General features: G+C 51.4%; 1 protein-coding gene across 2 annotated transcripts in view; it reads left to right on the forward strand.

Moving 5' to 3' along the window:
• Positions 1-18,851, forward strand: part of VEPH1 (ventricular zone expressed PH domain containing 1) — a 59,320-nt gene that overhangs the window by 25,698 nt on the left and 14,771 nt on the right. For both annotated transcript variants that reach the window (XM_059855876.1, XM_059855875.1), the window contains exons 8-10: positions 3,199-3,419; positions 8,402-8,611; positions 9,567-9,961. In XM_059855876.1, coding sequence (XP_059711859.1) covers positions 3,199-3,419; positions 8,402-8,611; positions 9,567-9,961 — 826 coding nt within the window. The remainder of the gene's footprint in view (positions 1-3,198; positions 3,420-8,401; positions 8,612-9,566; positions 9,962-18,851) is intronic.

An 18,851-nucleotide genomic window follows, 5' to 3' on the forward strand; every position in this document is an offset into this window, starting at 1 on the left:
TACGGTTGCTAACCAGCCAATCCTCAGCTGAGCACAGCTGGGCTCAGAACTGAGGGATTTCATTTGGATTCTGTGTTTTGGGGTGTTGAACCAGCTCTCCCCATCTGGGTGTCTCTGAGGCTCCATTTCCGCTGAGTTCTGCTACTTCAAAGGGCCTGAATTTATTTATTTTGCCTTTTGTTGCTGTGATTGTTTTATACCAAACCAAGAATGAGCGAGGAACCAACTGGCCCTGTTGGATTCCATGTACTGCTGGAAATTGCACACTAGAGTAAAGTTTACAAAGACATGATTCAAAGAATATTTTCCCCTCGTAGTTTTAACCTGTTGGTTTAAGTGGCTACACCAATCTACTGAGTGGAGCACACACAGCCTGCCCTGAATCACTAATGTCCAGCCTCCCTGGAGTAAATGTTGGGAAAGCTCTCACCATGTCCTGTGCCATGAGTGTGATTTTTTTGGGAAGCTGCTGACTCAGCAGCATCCCAGCCCGTGGGGAAGACACATTTGTCATTTGTTTGCTGTGTTTGTCACTGACATCCAGGGACCCTGTGCTCCAGGCTCAAAAACAGGGATAAAGACAACACACAGAGGGTGGCAGAGGTGAATGTTCCACCAGGAGATCAACGGCTCCTCTCTTGTTTTGCTCCCTAAAAGGTTAGGAAGTGGGAATAATTCTGGATTGTGGAAGATCTTAGAATGACAGAGTGGTTTGGGTTGGAAGGGATCTTGAAGCTCATCCCATTCCCCTGCCATGGGCAGGGACACTTCCACTACCCCAGGCTTCTCCAAACCCTGTCTAAGCCAGTCTTATGAAAATAATCACCTCACCTAAGAGGGAAAGGAAATGCCTCCATGGCTGAGTCCTGAGCAGAGGTGAGATCATGGAATCATAAAATCTGCCAGGCTGGAAAAGTCCTCCAGGACCATCGAGTCCAGCCACCACCCCACGTGTGCCTCTGATGGTCTCATCTCATCTGACAGCCCCTGTGCCAGGGCCTTCCCAACCCTCCCTGATCCCTGTCCCCCTCTCCCCTGCCCTGACACGAGCGTGCCGTGGATGTTCTGTCACTTCTCAGACAGGAATCAGTGTCCCCTGCCCAGCCAAGCAAAACAAGCAGGCAAGGAGACATCAATGGCAGTGCTGGGGCTTTATTTGTTGATGTTTTATTTCACTGGAAGGCTTGCCTGGGGAAAAGAGGTGGCAAGGATTGAGGCTTGGCCCTCGATGGTCGAGACTGTGGATCTGAGCAGCAAATCCTTGCTGGCTCCTAGAAAAAGCCTCCTGTGCTTCCAGGGACCCCGGGAGAGAGGAGAGCTCTGGATTTGAAAGGTTGCCCCTTGTTTACACACTCCACTTCTGCTGGTGTCAGCGACACTCTCGGGGGGCAAGCTGGAGTCAGAACTTGTCCCTTAACCATAAACTTGTGCAAATGAAAAACCATCTTGGGGCTCAGGGCAGTCGGACACTTTATTTTTTTCCCCTATGTTTTGAACCACCTGGGAGTTGGAGTTATTTCTGAAAGCCTTGTGATCTTTTTGTAGTCTCCTGAACCTGTTTTTAGGAAAAAAGCACAGTTTGCCACACCTCATTGCTTGTGCTTTAGCTCCTTCACCTTCTGGCAGATGTAATGCCATAAAATGCAAGGGCTGCTTACGAGAAAATACACGAATACATCAAACAGGCATTGCTGAAATAACAAGGGGTTACGTGCATCCAAATAGGCTTTGTGAAACATTTTGGATAAGAGCTGTGGCAGGGATAACGGCTGCTTTCATGTTGAGCTGTTTTGCTGTAATTTTGTTTTGTATAACTGTTACATATTATATTACTCAGGCGAGTTTATTGTTCTTTTACCTCACTCCAGGCGAGTAGCAGCATTTCAGCATGGCTGGAGACTCTCCAGCTGGATCAAAGTGACAGGAAAATGGTCAAAACTGCTCCTCCATTTAGTCTGCTGCACAGTTTGTTTAGAAAACAAAAATGTGTTTTAAATGTTAATTGAGCCTCTGTTTATCTCTTGGAGGAAGGATCGGCTTTCAAATAAATGAGTAACTGTGCACCAAAGAGTCAACCTCGTCCAAGCCATTGAGGAAAAGCCTTGGTCACATCAGCCCAGCCCAGGGTGTAGCTGGAGCTTTCCCCCATATGGCTGAAGGGGTGCAGTTTGTCTGATCCACTCCTGCCATTTATCTCTGTCCTGGCACGGCGCAGCAGAGCTGCTTTCCTTGAATTACGTTGGTTTGCTCTTCAAAAAAAGTCTCACCCGAGATGCAGGGCCATGTCCTGCCAAAGTCTCCCGGGTATTTTTATAGCCCAGCTGGGTCTGGAATCAACCTTTCAGCAGATTTTGCTCTCTGGTTACGAGGTCCCAGAAGAGAGGAGGAAATGGGGCTGGGACCCTGCGGAGCCCAGAGCACGTGCGTGGCACATGAGCTCCCTGCTGGCCCTTGGGAAGAAGAAAGCTGTTTGTCTTTGCCTTTGTTTGTGTTTCAGCACAGGCTGAAATCCAAACATCTCCCAGTTTCTCCATCAATCTGCTGAGGACCTGTGGGCTTCCCTGAGTGTAAGGATTCCCCTATTGAAGGTTCTGAAGGAAGTTCCTGAGTTAATTGCTGGTTGTTCCACTGCTTTTCCCACTTGGGTGCTTTTAGGACTTTGAAACCCAATCTAATTAGGACAGCTCTAACAGAGGAGCCCTAATCTGGAGATGTTCAGATCCAGGCTGGATGTTCCCCATTCCTGGAGGTGTTGGTGGGGCTTGGAGCAGCCTGTGGAAGGTGTCTGTGCCCATGGCAGGGATGGGAATGGGTGGTCTCTGAGCTCCCTTCTCTGGTTTTATGAAGTAGCTGAGCCAGGCTCATCGGAGGTGAAAGGGGAGCTTGGTGCTGCTGGGGCCCTGATCACCAACCCAGAAGGATGCAGAAGGCTCCCTTAAAAAGCCTTCAGGGATCTGGCTCTAGGTCTGAGGAGGAGACAAGATGTCCTGAGTTAGGCTGAGTTAGGTAATGCCAAGAGGAACAAAAGTCACTTCAGTGTAACCACAAATAAACTGTGTTTGAGGCAGCTGCCTGTGTCATGGTGGGGCAGCCACTCTTGCCCAGGGACATGACTCAGTCCCAGCACACAAACCCCTGAGAGCAGCAAACAATGAATTCATGTGTTCAGCCCTGTTCTTATCTCCCCACACTGCCCAGGAGCGAGCCAGAACCTCCCTGCTGTATCTGGTGAACCAGCTGGCCAACATGGAGCACTCCTTTCACCACCTCCTGCTGCTGGAGATCAAGAGCCTCACCGACAGCTTCTCGAGCATCCTGGGCTCCCAGAGCAGGGACATTTACCGCATGAGCAACAGCTTCTCTGCCATCGCCAGGCTGCTGGCGCGGCAGCTCGGCACCGACGGCGCGGCGGCAGCCAGGTACTGCTGCTTGGCTTTCACAGCTTCCAGGTTCTCTACTGCCCTGGTGTGTGACTCTGAACTCCACACACAGTGTTAGCAGTTCCCTTGTCCAGCCCCAGAGCCAAGGACAGCGCTGCAGCTCCAGCCCAGAGAGTGCAAACAGCAGGGCATGGAGGAGAGCAGCTGGGAGGGTGGGACTGCAGAGCCTGGGGCTGGAACTGGACAGTGAACCCAGCGTGGGAAGGGACCAAACCTTCTGAAAGGGTGAGAACTCCTGACCCAGAGCCCATCTTGGGGCTATCCCTGCCCAGGCTCTTGCACTGCCCAAGTTCCTTTGAAGGCCTTTTAATAAATCCTTGCTTTATTCCTTTAACACTGCCCAGCCTCTGTTCCAGGTAGCCTCTCCAGGCATCACTGTGAGGCACCAACATTCCCATTAAATATGCTCCCATTGCCATGAGGAAAGCCATGCCCCAGATAAGTAGATTTAAGCAAGCTAAAAAAGCCTCGGTTAAAAATAAATCAGTGAAGTCAGGCCTCACAATTATCAGTGAGTTTATTCTAGAAAATGCCCACTGAGGGTGAGGAGAACAATGGCTGGCGTAGCTCCCTGAAGAAGATTTGCCCAAAAAAAAGTCTAAAAAGAATTTCTGAAGCATCCACAGCGAGATGTTCTGCTTGCTCAGCTGCTTCTGCTGTGCATCCTGAGGTTAAAGAGCTGTGGGGTTTGTCACAGTGAGGATAGGAATGTTACTTAAATACAGGGTGGCAGTCACTTCTAATTACTGAGAGACTGAGAATTAGAGTTGTGTATCCTGCAGTAGGTCAGGGGGCACACAGGAGTAGAGATTCTTTGGAAAAATGGAACACCGGTGTCAGAAAACTCCTGACAGTGAAGGCCAGCCCTGGAGCCAGACTGGGAGCAGTGGAGCCAAAACACTGAGGTCAGTGGAGAAACAAATAATTGGTGTCCTGGAGAGAGGTAAAAATGAGAAAGGAGAGGAACCCAGACAGAGCCCCTCATCTGACTACAGGGCTGTGAGAAATGTCCAAGCCTCACCTGGTGGCAGAACCTCAGCAGAAACCAGCCCTTGGCATGCCCTCCATTTGTGGTTAAAAATTACTTTGTTAAAATACTGTGATGTTCCTATTCCTTATTATATTCTGGGCTTAACATTTCTCTCTAGAGCTGCTAAGAAAACCCAGTTAAAAACAAGGTTTTCATCAAAATCTGGCTGTTTGTAGCTAAAATTCTCTTTGTTAAGCACTGGCTGAAGAGTAGAAGCTTCATTGTCTGTGTGAGTGTGGTTACAGATGATTTTCTCTCTCCACTCCTTGATTTTATTTATTTCTTTATTTATTTTAAATTTCATCCCCTCCCCAACCCTCTGTGCCCTCATTATCTCACTATGGCTGTGAGAGATCACAGCAAACTGCTGTTTTTCACAGTTTTTGGCTATTTGGTTTTACATTTCAGGCAGAGTATCACCTAAATCAGACAAGGCTGAGTGAGAGCTCTCTGCTGATTTAAGCAGAGCTGGTTTTGACTCGTGTTTGGGAAGTGGGAGCAGTCCAGATGTGAAGGTGGAAGTGCCCTCCCAGCTCTGGAGCTGCTGCAGTCACTGAGCTAAAGAGCAGCAATCCAGGGTGTTTGTGCTGTGAAGGGAAAGCAGGGTTTTAAACTGTGGGCCTGGATTATGGCCATTCCTTCCAGAACTCCTGTGTTTACATAAGGAGAAGCTGATTTCTTCAGAGCCATGGCTGGCCCGGCGTTGTTTGACACAGGGAATTTTACATGCAGGGACTGGGGAGCATAATTAAAACCAGGCCGTGCCCTGCTGCTCCTTACTGTCCCAAAATTGCAAGTTATTCAGTCCCAGAGGGGTTTTTAAAGAACATATGCTGGGTTTTAATGGACTTATCCAACCTAGAGGGGCAGTGCAGTCAATTAAAGGGGAAGAAAGCTTTAGAGTCCTTGTTCTGGGTAAGAGCTGAGCTTAAGGGGCTGCACCAGTGCTGCTCCTCCCAGTGCTGTGGCTGCTTGGAATTGTTTGACACTGGCACAGGAGAGATTTAGGTTAAATACCATGAAGTTCTTTACCCAGAGGGTGCCAGGCCCTGGCACAGAGCAGCTCTGGCTGCCCCTGGATCCCTGCAGTGCCCAAGGCCAGGCTGGACAGGGCTTGGAGCACCTGGAACAGTGGAAAGGTCCCAGTGAAAGGGGTGGAATGGGATGATCTTCAAGGTCCCTCCAGCCCAAACCAGTCTGGGATCCTCCTGACAATTCCATTATTTTTCCTCCACCACTTGCCTTCTTCAAACTTTCTTGTCCATCCTGTTTGAGGAGGTGATTTTCTCTCCCTTAACAAACCAGGAACACCTGACCCATCTTTGTGGCCTCCATGGGCACAGAGGTGAAGCCCTGGCCACAAGCCCAGGTGTATTTTCATTAATGTCCCTTTGGGATGCTCTTTTCCCCACCGTGAGCACCCCACTGCTGGTCTGGAGAAATGCTAATGCATCACCTGGGTCTGAGGTGCATTTGCCCAGAGGATTTAAAGCATGAAGCCATCAGCAGCCTGGCACTGTTTTTGGCATGGTGGTTTCCCCATGAGCTCGTGCACCCTCCTCCTCCTCCTGCAAACAGCTTTGGTGTAAGCTGATCCTGCTCCAGCAGCCTCAGCAGTGCCTCTCGCCAAGGCTGCAGACAATGGCTGCTCTGAGAGGAGCTGGAAGGGGAGCCCAGCAGGAAGGGCTGACAGGGGTCCCAGTGGGGTGGGATGGAGCCCTCTCTGAGGGTTTTGTGGGGGTCTGTGCTCTTGGCTTCCCAAGGAACTGATGTGGGCACAGGGCTGGTGCACAGGAGAGCTCCTGGGCACTCGGAGACCCTCTGCTTCCCACTTGGGAATCCTGGAACCAGCAGGGGCAACAATGGGATGGTGGCTTGAGGAGCCCACCCTCCACACCCTAGGAGTGACTTTTTTCTGCTCTACATACAGAAAATGGGATTCATCCACGTTTCTTTTCCAACCACAACGATTTTGTGGTTCTTGAGGAGAAGCACTTCCTTGCAGTCCCTTCTCAAAGCCATGGGAGCTCAGCAGGAGAAGGCTGGACAAAGAGGTGCTGTTTGAAACACCATTTTTAATCCCAAACATCACCAAGGCTCCCTGGTTGGGGTCTGTCACTCCCAAGGCCCATCAGTCCATCAATCCCCTCTCTGTGCCCCGAGGCTTTGCCCATATTTACACAGGGAACAGGAGTTTTCCTCAGAGCTCAGCTCCCACAATGGGAGCAGTGTTGGGAGCCGTGGTGGAGTGACTGCTTTCCAATAAATTAAATCTTGTCTTACATCCCCAGAAAGATTTGTTAGGAAAGGTCACATCGAGGGTCTTTATTACAGAAGAATATTTTCCAAGTGCTCCTCAGTGTTAATATATTATGAGATCTTGCTTGAATTAAAAACAAAGCAAGACAAAACTTGCCAGCTCCCCTGAGAAATATCCTGAGCTGCCTTTATCAAAACAAGTGAAAAAGTGCATTTTGTGATGCCACGTTTCTGGTTGTTTTGTAAAAACCTGGCTTTTTACAATTGGTAATGTGCAGTTTGGGGAGTTTTTAATGGGCTCCCCCACTGCGAGTGTGACTTGTGAGGCTCTGCTGCTTTGGAAGGGCTGTGTTAGAGCCCTCATTTGTGGTTTTATAGATCCATGTTTTACAGATTTAGATGTAAAATGTTATTCAGATGTTTGTTCATCAGGGGGAAAAAAAAAGAAAATCAAACAAAGAAATAGAAGCATAACAAACTTGTTTTAGAGCTGTGGGTGGGGTTTAAAAAGTAAATGCTGAACAATTCCCCTTGATTCTCCAAGAGATTCCTGTTTGTTGTGTGCTGCTCCATGGTTTTTGGTGCCAGTTCCTCCCTGCTGCAGGAGTGAAGTGGGAACGTGCACATCATCCCAGCAGGGCAGGGAGAGGGGAAGGAGCAGTGATGCTCCTGCTGTTGGTCCCTGGGAAATCCAGTCCTGCTGCTGCTGCAGCGTCTCCAGGGCAGAGTAAAGATTCTCAAAATTCAGATTTCCAGCAAATGGCCAAATATTCAGGGGAGCTGAGTCTCTGTGCAGGCTCTGAGTGAAGCAGGAACCCAGAAAAAGCCATTTCCAAAGCTGTTTGAAGGAACCCACTGTTTTTACCAACAGTGTCTTCTCCAGCAGATTTCTCTTTGTCCTGTAAAATCAACACCTTCCCTTCAATTTATTTGAAAGTTACCTTTGAATTTTGCATCAAAAGGTTCCATATTGTGGCTGCCCATCCGTGGCAGTGCCTAGGGCCAGGCTGGACAGGGTTTGAAGCAGCCTGGAGCAGAGGAAGGTGTCCCTGCCCATGGAGGGGCTTTAAGGTCTCTTCCAACCCAAACCATTCCCTGGTTCTCTGATTCTGTGATTTTAAGACAAACAGAAGGAATCCAAAACAGAACTACTTGCCCTGCAGTTCTACAAGTTCATTTTAACTCTTCATTTTCTCTTTGCTGAGCTGGAGTCACACTGCTCATAACTTTTCCTGAGTTTTAAAAGGTATTTTTCTTTCTCGGAGGGCAGTAATTCAGTAAGAACTGCATGTACTTTGGTCAAAGCTTTAAAACCACAGAATTCTATAAAGTCTGCAAATAGCTTGACTTTTGCCTTGTGAAAATAATGCAATAAGTCAGTGTTTAGCAATTTTGAGAGAATGGTTTGAGTCCAGATGAAAAACTTTTGACTGTCAGGGACAGAATTTGCTGGTGCTTGGCAGTTTCCAGTCCAGGGTTGTCAGAGATGTTCAATGCTTCTGATCCACCAGAGATGTTGATCTAGAAGATGTTCCTGAAAATAGCCTCAGGGAATCTCTGTTTAAACATAATTATTTTACCAGATCCAAACCACAAGTCCCAGGCACAGACACAGCATCAGCACAATGAACAGAGTGTGCCAGAGTTAAACCTCTGCTTTCTGCTTCCTCAGGGTGGAAAAGGACCCTGAGGCAGAATGTCCTGTACCACTGGATGATTTAAAATCTGTCGTGAACGGCAGCGAAGAAGATGAAAAGCTGCAAGTTAAAATCCAGGCTTTTGAAGAGAAAATAAATGTGGACAACAGCACCCCTGGCTCAGTGAGGAGATACAGCCTGGGCCAGGTCTCGAAAGAAGAAAGGAAGGATATGAGGTTTAACAGGTATGGCTCTGGAAAATGTGTGAGGGGTTCAGGGAGATCAGTTCTGTCACAAAACTTTATCCAAACGTGGAGGGTTTGGTCTGCTCATGGAATACCCACAGGCAGCATAACCCTAAATGTAACTGATTTTTTTTTTTCCATGAACTTAAGGGCTAGATGAAATCTTTCCAAATCCCAGAATGATTTGGGTTGGAAGGGACCTCAGAGCCCAGCCAGTGCCACCCCAGCCATGGCAGGGACACCTCCCAGTGTCCCAGGTGCTCCCAGCCCAATGTCCAAGCTGGCCTTGGGCACTGCCAGGGATCCAGGGGCAGCCCCAGCTGCTCTGGGGAACCCATTTAATCTTTTCTGTGCCCTAAAGTAGCTAAAAGGGCAGGAAAAGAAAAAAAAACTGCATTGAGATATCATAGACAGGAAGGTCCTGAGAGCTTTTCTGGGTGTTCTCACTAACAGTATTTATCAGTGGCAGCAACGTGACCCACAGGCTCCTCGGGCTGTCCCTGCCCCACACAGAGCTCTGCTCTTCCTGCTCCAGGATTTGCCCTTTCAGCCCCTCCTGCCCTCTTTGCTCCCCTCCCTCCCCAGCAGGGATGCAGGGCAGGAAGGGCTGGAGGCAGGGTCCTGGCTCAGTGAAATTGCTGCTTGCCTTATTTATGGTGGGATTGGTACAGCAGCCACAGCACCCCAGGGCTCCAGGGTCCTTGCAGAGGGGCTGCCTTGCTCCCCCATGGCAGATGGTGGGATATGTGGATATCATTTGGAGATTGTTCCATTTCATTTCTTATTGAAGCAGAGGCTTGAGCCTGGCTTAGGAAATGCAGATTTCCCAGAAGGTTCTTGCCCCTGGCTTGGTGAGCCGTGCCCTGGGCTCTCTGAGGGAGCTGCACAGGGCACGTTTCGGGGGGATTTTTGTGCCTTGCCTCTATTCCAAACCCTTTTCCCTTTCCCCCTGCAGGTCCAAGAGCCTGGCCCTGCACGCGCTCAGGGTGAAGGGGCTGAGCTCAGAGGGAGGGACAGATGAGGACAGTGGGGACATCCCTGCTGGCATCTCCTTCTCCGAGCTCTGCCTCAGCCAGGAGCACCAGCAGGTGCCCTTTGGGGTGCAGCCCGAGGCAGGGCACCTGGGGAGCTGCCTGCTTTCACAGGCAGGGGCTGATGACCCCCAGGCAGCCAGTCTGCCAGAGGTGACCCTGGAAAAGGCCCTGGAGGGAAGGGCAGAGGCAGCCACGGGCCCTGAGGAGCACCAGGACAAGCTGTACCTGCACCTGAAGGAGAACCTGGGCAAGGTCAAGGAATTTGTGGTGGAGATGGGGAGGAGGATTCCCATCCCTGAGCAGTGTGTGATCGAAGGTAAGCACTCTGAGCCCCCCAAGGGCTTCTGCAGCCACCCAGACCCCCCCAGGGCCCAAAGGGGAGCAAAGACCCCCAGCACAGGCTGGGAGGAACATCCACTGTAGAATGGAATTCCCAAATGGAATTTTTTGAACCCTTCCAGGATTCATTTCCTTCAGGGACACATCCCGTGCCTCTCCCAGACTCCCACAAAGGCTCAGGTGAACATTTCCTTCTGGATGTGATGGGGACTGAGCCCTGAGGGTGGCAGAGCCTCTGGGCACAAGGGCAGGGTGGGAAGGGACACTCCCAGCTCCAGGCTGGGTTGGTTTGGGGCAGATCTGGGGCTCCTTCCTCATTACCAAGTCATCAAATCAGCTGGGACCCTGAGGGCAGCTCAATCCAAGCACAAAACTCCCCGAGGGCACAGCAGGGTGAGACCCCCATGGGCTGGGCTGGATCCCATCCCACCAGTGCCTGGGCTGCCTTAATGTTTGCTGCTTTCCTCCCTGGTGGGTCTGTGATCTGCTCCTCTTTGAAGTGAGTGCTTTGGGCTGGGCTGGGTTTGGAGCCTCCTCCTTTATTCCCTTTGAGGTGAATCTGGGTGCATCCAACCCCTCAGAGGTGGCCATGAGCTGTTCACAGCCCAGCCCTTCCCTGGGCCACGTTGATCCCAAAGAGCAGCTGCCTCAATGAATTAAATTAAATTAAATAAATTAAATTTCCAGTCACTTCAAACATCACCTTCTAATTCAGCATCACTTCAGCTCCAACAAACACCAACTGAAGTTGATAAAAGATTTATTTCTTTCCTTTCTCAGTGGTCAAGAAGTGGAAAAGCAGTTTCCACTCATAAAAGGGATATAATTCTTTCTCTATATGTATTTTAAAAGCTGAATTTCCTAAATACCTTAAATTCCAGGGTTAGTAGTTGAAATAGTTATTTGGTAGAATTAAGGATAAAACTTGTGTTGCATAAAATTCCAGTGAAAACATGAGAGTGAACAATGTGGGTTTTGAAGTGCTGAGTGCTCTGACCCCACATTAATGAAATCCCATATATTGAATATTTTTTAATGTATTGCTCAGTTTCCTTTCTGCAATACCTCTTATGATACATCCTAGGCATGTGACTATTTCTAAATTCATTCAAACCATTGTAATTTCCTGAAAATCCTCATCTAGCATTCCTAGGGAAATTCCTTGAGCAGGGACACATGTGCAGAGCAGAGATTTATGGGACTCGTTCTAAATCTGTTGAAGAAATGCAGCCCTGCTCATTCCACAGGGGACAGCTCTGTTAATATTCCAGATATTGCATCAAGCTCTCCACAAACCTGCAGTTATTGCACTTCAGAGATCCCCAAACTCTAACAGGGCCCACTCAGAGGCGTGTTTTACATTTCACCAACGTGTTTAGCAGAAAAAAACAAGATTGGAAAACATTAATAAATATAGCTGGCTGATTTTATGGTGGCTGTGAGGGAGTCTGAACTGGAAATTTAATGTGTGAGACATGGAAGGTATGAAAGGATAAGAACCCCAGAGCAGCCCCTCGTGACAGAGCATTTGGAGGAAATTGGGGCAAAATGTGTTGCAAGAGTGCACATTTCCCAGCCTGTCCTTTCCTTGCTCAGGCCTTTCCTGGGATTTCAAGTGGCAGCTCTGGGGGGTCAGCGGGGTGTTAGTAAGCAAGAATTTAGAAGAATTTCCAAGGGGTGATGGGCCAAATTCTGCTCTCCTGACCAGAGTTCCACCCCTGCTGGCATTTCTGCTGCTGGTGGTGTCTGACCTGGGGCAGCCTGGCTGGGAATGGGGAGAACTCCTCTACCTTAACCCCAGGCTGGGGGCTGCTCCAGGAGGGGCTGTGCTGGTGAGGACAGAACCTTGGGAATATCCCAGTTTTCCTGCAGGACCCTCAGATCTGATCTAGTGACACAGGGGAAGGTGTCCCTGCCAGGAGCTGGAGGGGCTCTAAGGTCCCTTCCATCCCAACCCATCCTGGGCCTGCCTGCATTAATTAGAGCCTCAGTGTGGAGGATAAAGGATGAGAGTGGCTGCAGGAGTGTGAGGAAAATCAGAGACCTCCACGTGGAGGTAAATGGCCTCTGCAGCCTGGAAAAGAGATTTGCAGTATCACCAGTGACTGGGAGGATTAACTGAGTGTCTGCCCCCATCCAGGTGCTGGAGAACACGCCATGAAGTTGTCAGAGGCAAGTTCAAAACACACAAAATAGGCACCTCTGCTCTGCTAAATGGTCTGTGATTTGCAAATTGGCTTTTTTGCTCTTGAGTCAGATGTTTGCTGTGTAGGTCTCACCCCTCACGGAGTAGTTTTGCTTTACAGGGTGTGATTTGCAGGCTCCTTGTTGACTTCTAAGCTCATTCAATTTATATTCCCTGTCCAAATGGATGCAGTATTAACTGGAGTGTCAGATTTTACAGCTGGGAAGGGCTGCAGGTTAAGAAGTGTCAGGGTGGATCCATGAACTGTCTGTGACAGTTTGAAGATGCCTCATACAGACCTTGAAAAATTGCCATGTCAGCCCTGTTGTTTAATATTTACTATTTTTGGCTGGCTGTGCCTTGGGCAGGGGAGAGCTGTGAAGTGGGTGATGATCCTACAGCAGGAGCAGTGCTAGCACTGGGCTGTGGGCCAGAAGGTTTTATCCTAAAGAAAAGGGCTAAGCTGGGGGTGTTTCACAGAGCAGACAAGCTGCAGCACCAGACTCACATGCATGAGGGAATTTTTTTGGAATAACACTGCAGTCAGAGAGGGGATTTGAGCTGGGGCAGAAAGAAGGAACCCAAACCCACAAAAATCCATTTATTGGTTCAGTTCCTGCTTAGCTTGAAGCCTTGTGCCCTGACCCACATCTCTGACACACCTGATGCAATTTGAGGCATTTTTTTATGTCACATTTATCACTTCAAGCCTCTTAACCCTGGGGATCTTTTCCTCAAAGGAAAAGAAAAACAACAAGCCACCATATTTGTCAGGCTCTTCATTTTCATGGAGTTCAGCAGGGATGGGTTGGGATGCTGTGTTCTCCTGGTGGATCAGGGTTTCTGACCAGGATTTCTGATCTGCTCTCCTTGTTTGCCCCCCTGCCAGGACAGTGCCTCAGAGCCATGGCCCTGTGTATCCTGCCCTTGGCAGGGGCTGGCTGCAGCCATTCCCAGACAGGCCCTGCACAGCTGCTGGGTTTGGGTGGAGCAAGGACAGACAGACCCTTGTGTTCTGCTCCAGCCCTGCTCCATTTTTGGGTATTTTGGATTAAAAAGCCACCATTAATGCCCAGAGCTTTGAATGTGGAGTGAGCTGCTGGAAGGAAAGCATCTGATGGTATCAGTGTGTCAGGGATGCTGGAGGATTTGCCATCTCCAGGCTCCTTTTGGAAGGACAGACCCTGGGACACCACAGGATCATTTCCCCTCGCTCACTGAGGCCAGTTCAGTGACACCCAAGATAAAACATGGGAACCATTTTCCAGCAGCCCCTGCAGGCTGCTGGTGCCATGCAGGAGGAAATCCATCCAGGGAGCATTCCCTGGCACTCCTGGCAGAGGGGGAGGCAGCAGGGGGAGCAGGTTGCAGCCTGCTGGCCCCCACTGTGGTTGTTATTATGTTTTATGTGGTACTGGGAGCTAATGGAGACCAGATGGCGGCGTGGATGGAAAAGCTCATTGCTCCCCTGCAGGGCTCAGCCCTGCTCAGCCCTGATGGGTTCCAGCATTCCATCACCAGCCCCTGATGGGGAACAGATGGGCCTCGGGTCCTGCAGGGGATCACAGAGCTGGGCAGGCTCGGGAGGGCATTCCCGGGGAGCTGCTCTGCAAACATCAGCTGGCATTCCATCCGGCAGGGCTGGCATTCCAAACGCCCCAGGGGGCAGGGAGGCAGGGGCATGGCAGTGCCACCCCGGGGATGGCAGTGCCACTGCTCAGGATGGCAGTGCCACCGCTCAGGATGGCAGTGCCACCCCGGGGATGGCAGTGCCACAGCTCAGGATGGCAGTGCCACCCCGGGGATGGCAGTGCCACAGCTCAGGATGACAGTGCCACCCCGGGGATGGCAGTGCCACAGCTCAGAATGGCAGTGCCACCCCGGGGATGGCAGTGCCACTGCTCAGGATGGCAGTGCCACCCCGGGGATGGCAGTGCCACAGCTCAGGATGGCAGTGCCACCGCTCAGGATGGCAGTGCCACCGCTCAGGATGGCAGTGCCACCCCGGGGATGGCAGTGCCACCGCTCAGGATGGCAGTGCCACCGCTCAGGATGGCAGTGCCACCCCGGAGATGGCAGTGCCACTGCTCAGGATGGCAGTGCCACCGCTCAGGATGGCAGTGCCACCACTCGGGATGACAGTGCCACCCCGGGGATGGCAGTGCCAGAGCTCAGGATGGCAGTGCCACCGCTCAGGATGGCAGTGCCACCACTCAGGATGGCAGTGCCACAGCTCAGGATGGCAGTGCCACCACTCGGGATGACAGTGCCACCCCGGGGATGGCAGTGCCACAGCTCAGGATGGCAGTGCCACAGCTCAGAATGGCAGTGCCACCGCTCAGGATGGCAGTGCCACAGCTCAGGATGGCAGTACCACCACTCAGGATGGCAGTGCCACAGCTCAGGATGGCAGTGCCACCCCGGAGATGGCAGTGCCACTGCTCAGGATGGCAGTGCCACCCCGGGGATGGCAGTGCCAGAGCTCAGGATGGCAGTGCCACCGCTCAGGATGGCAGTGCCACCCCGGGGATGGCAGTGCCACCGCTCAGGATGGCAGTGCCACCACTCAGGATGGCAGTGCCACAGCTCAGGATGGCAGTGCCACCGCTCAGGATGGCAGTGCCACCCCGGAGATGGCAGTGCCACTGCTCAGGATGGCAGTGCCACCCCGGGGATGGCAGTGCCACAGCTCAGGATGGCAGTGCCACCGCTCAGGATGGCAGTGCCACCCCGGGGATGGCAGTGCCACAGCTCAGGATGGCAGTGCCACCCCGGGGATGGAAATGCCACCGCTCAGGATGGCAGTGCCACCACTCAGGATGGCAGTGCCACCGCTCAGGATGGCAGTGCCACCCCGGAGATGGCAGTGCCACTGCTCAGGATGGCAGTGCCAGAGCTCAGGATGGCAGTGCCACCCCGGGGATGGCAGTGCCACCGCTCAGGATGGCAGTGCCACCCCGGGGATGGCAGTGCCACAGCTCAGGATGGCAGTGCCACCGCTCAGGATGGCAATGCCACCCCGGGGATGGCAGTGCCACCGCTCAGGATGACCATTGTGCTCCTGGTGATCCACGTTGTCAGACCAAGGAGAGATTCCCAGTGCCACAGCAGAGTGTTGGGGATGTGACCAGCTGTCCCCTGGCTGCCCTCACACACGTGTGGCACATCCTGGGGTCCTCACAGCTGCCCTGGGAGCAGGCTGCTCTCCAGGTGGGCTTCACCTGGCAGCTGGGACACTCCTGAGGGTGGGGGCATCGACCAGAGCACTTGGGGCAACCTGGGCTAGGGGAAGGAAGGGGAGGTAGAAGAGGAGCTTTAAGCCCTTCCAACCCAGTCTGTAATTCTGGGATGGTTTTATGGCTTCTGAGCTCCTGGATTTTCCCCTTGGATGTGGAGTCTGTGCTGAGTGCCTCGTTGTTGGTGCCCACCCCCATTACAGCCCAGCCTTCTCTGTTGGTGTAACTCACACCCAGGACTGAGTTATGCCCTCCACACAAATTTAGTGGTGTTAAGAACAATATAAAGCAGCATTTCTTGAAGCTGCTTGCTTTAAAAATTGCCCTCTCCTCCCATAAATGCATTTATTGTTTGCATATTTTTTGTAACCCAAACTGAAGGGATCAGGCAAAGGAAACTGAGGAAGCTGAAAAAGCTTAGACCCAAAATTTAAAAAGTTGCATCCATTTCTTATTGGTTCCATGTTTATGCATGGGTTTGATTCTATTCAGGAAATTTATGAGCATACTTTTACTCCTATTAACAGATTTCATTTACTAGTAAAGGATCACCAATGTAAATCAGAAAACACATTAATTGTTCCCAGAGCCAGTGACTCTGTACCCTCCTGGTTCAGCCCAGCATGTGAAGCTGGAATAGGTAACAATTAACAGCTCTGCTGACATTCTTCTGGTTGTATTTTGTTCCTTTTCCCCAGGCACAACCACTCAGTTGTGAACTTTAAAATTGCAACATATATTCCCTTGTTTCCTGTAGGAGGAAGGAGTTACTCCCTTATTCCCTTGCTGGAAGGCAGAGACTCGCCAAGAGCTGGGCTGAGAAATGTTCCTTGGCTGAGGAATGTTTCCTTGGGGTCTTGACCAGCCTTCGGGGGCATTTGGTGACTCTGTGGGTGGGTTTGTGTCTTGTGGTGCTCCTCACAAGCTCTCGTGTTTCAAAATCCTTTTCTTTGGTACTTGGACTCTCCTGCCAAGGCTGGGGAAGGAGGAGAACCTGGCAGATAATGAAAGGACAGGAGAAGATGGTCTTAAACTGCCAGAGGGCAGGGATGGATGGGATACTGGGGAGGAATTCCTGGCTGGGATGGAATTCCAGAGCAGCTGTGGCTGCCCCTGGATCCCTGGCAGGACTCTGGGGCTGGGAGCACCTGGGACAGTGGAAGGTGTCCCTGCCATGGCAGGGGGTAGAATGAGATGATATTTAAAGTCCCCTCCAACCAAGGCACTCCATGATTCCATGTTCCTGCTGCTACTGGAATAACTGATATTCCCTGCCAGAGGTGGATCCTGGTGGTTCATCAGGAGCTGCTGGAAGCTGCACGTAGCAAACGTGGGCTGCTGCTCAGCCAGTGCCAAACCCAGCACATCAAACAGAGCAGAGCAGCCCTGAGGAGCTGCTCAGCTCATTCCAGAGCCTGGGAGATGGTCTGGGAAGGAGCTTTCTGCAGTGGTAGTGACAAATGAGTGCTGCAGTTTTCCAGGGACTTGGTGCTCAGCCAGCCAGGGCTCTGCTCTGGGGCTGACGCTGGTTTTGGCACGTGTCCTCAGCCTCCCTGTGCTCCTCAGTGTCATCACAAATCCTTGCTAAGCACTTCCTCAGGAGCTTCTCCATAGATCCTTTGCCATTTTTATCTGCAGCATTCAGGAATGTCCTTCCCAGCCCCCAAGCAGATCCTACCTGGAGCCTTTTCTCCCCAGGGCTGCAGCCCTGCCCCTTCTGCTGCCCGGTGTTTTGTCAGCCCGGGTGTTTGTAACTGGGAGAGCAATGGCTGTGTTCCAGGGAAGAAAAGGACAAGCTGCCTGCTCCTCTTCACCCTCCTCTTCACGTGCTTTGGGGTCATTTTTAGCTAAGAGTCATTTCCCATCTTGAAACATCAACTTTTCACACACATGGCCCCAGGCCAAGCCCCATTTCTGCTTGAGTGCATGAGTGAAGGTTATGTCAGCATCTGTGAGGGGTCTGCAGTTTGGAGGAGCATCTGTCAGCAGCCTCCTTGGGAATGTCATGGTGTGCTTTCATGTGCCCCAGGATCCAGGATGGCTCTCATTAACCCCTCTGGCTTCCCAAACTCCTCTGCTGCAGTGAACACGAGCACTGGCAGGTTTGGGTGGTGAAACTCCAGCAATCCAAGTGTGTGCATTTTATGCCATACTCCAAGAGAAGTGGGTTTGTGCCCCGTTTTTCCCTGCTGGGGTTTGTTGCTCATGGGCCAGCCATGCAGGGATGTGAGTCAGTCTCTTGCTGTCCTGGTGAGTCACCGTGGGGAGAAGGGGGAAGGAAGAAAATGCTCAGAGAAAATCTCCTGACTGGAAAAATGAGTTGTGACTTTGGAGAAAAGGTGAGTAAGCAGAGATGGTTCCTGGATCTGCTGACAAGGGGAGGCTGAGAGCAGAGGCAGCCTGTGTGTCCCCCACAGACAGGCTTGAAATGCTCAGTTTTAGCATTCTCCATCTAACCAAGATGTGAATGCAGAGGAGGGAAATGTAATAAGTTCAGTGTTTTGTGTAAAGGTGTGACATGGGAGGAATGAGTGTACCAGAGGTACAAAAGAATGTGTTGCCAGGACAAAGTGTCAGTGTCACAGATTGTCACGGAAAATGCAGAAAATCTCAAAGTGGGATGCTGGAACCTGCCAGAAATGCTACAGGGAGGCCAGGTGGCTGTGAGGCTGGGAGCAACCCCCAGAAGCTGGCAAGGGGAAACCATTTTATCATCCTCAGACAAAGCTGTTTGGGTTTGCTGAGGAAATGGCTTCACATGGACAGAGGGCAAGGTTGGATGGGATATTGGGAAGGAATTCCTGGCTGGGAGGGTGGGCAGGCCCTGGCACAGGTGCCCAGAGCAGCTGTGGGTCCCTGGCAGTGCCCAAGGCCAGGCTGGACACTGGGGCTGGAGCACCTGGGACAGTGGGAGGTGTCCCTGCCATGGCAGGGGCAGGGCTGGCTGAGCTTTAAGCTCTGTTCCAACCCAAACCATTCCATGCTCTATAATATTTAGCAAAAGCAGAATTGTACATCTCAATTTCCAGTTCAAACCTTCACCTCAGCAGGGATCCCACAGGTGTCAGCCCCACCTGGCTGGGGGCTGCCAGGGCAGGGGGTTCCCAGCAAGCTCTTTAAATAGGATAAGGGACACACAGTTTGGATGGACCTGCTGGTTTGGTATCCCCAACACATCAGAAAGCACAAGGACTACCAACAGCCTGGCTGGGCTGTGCTGCCCCTCCTGCACTTGGCACTGAAGTGTTACAGGGTGAGATCTGAGGCACTGAACACTGAATTTCTCTCCTCCCTTAAGGGTGCAGACACCTCAGTGCCCTGCTGGCTGCAGCAGTGCCCCAAATCCTGAGTGGAATGTTTTCCCACGTGGCTCTGGCCCCCCAGCACGGGCACTGAGTTTCCTCTCAGCTTTGGAGCTGATTTTTACATCCCATGTTTGCCTTTGC

Source organism: Haemorhous mexicanus, chromosome 10, assembly GCF_027477595.1.
Source record: "Haemorhous mexicanus isolate bHaeMex1 chromosome 10, bHaeMex1.pri, whole genome shotgun sequence".
In the NCBI taxonomy this organism is placed as follows: Eukaryota; Metazoa; Chordata; class Aves; order Passeriformes; family Fringillidae; genus Haemorhous; species Haemorhous mexicanus.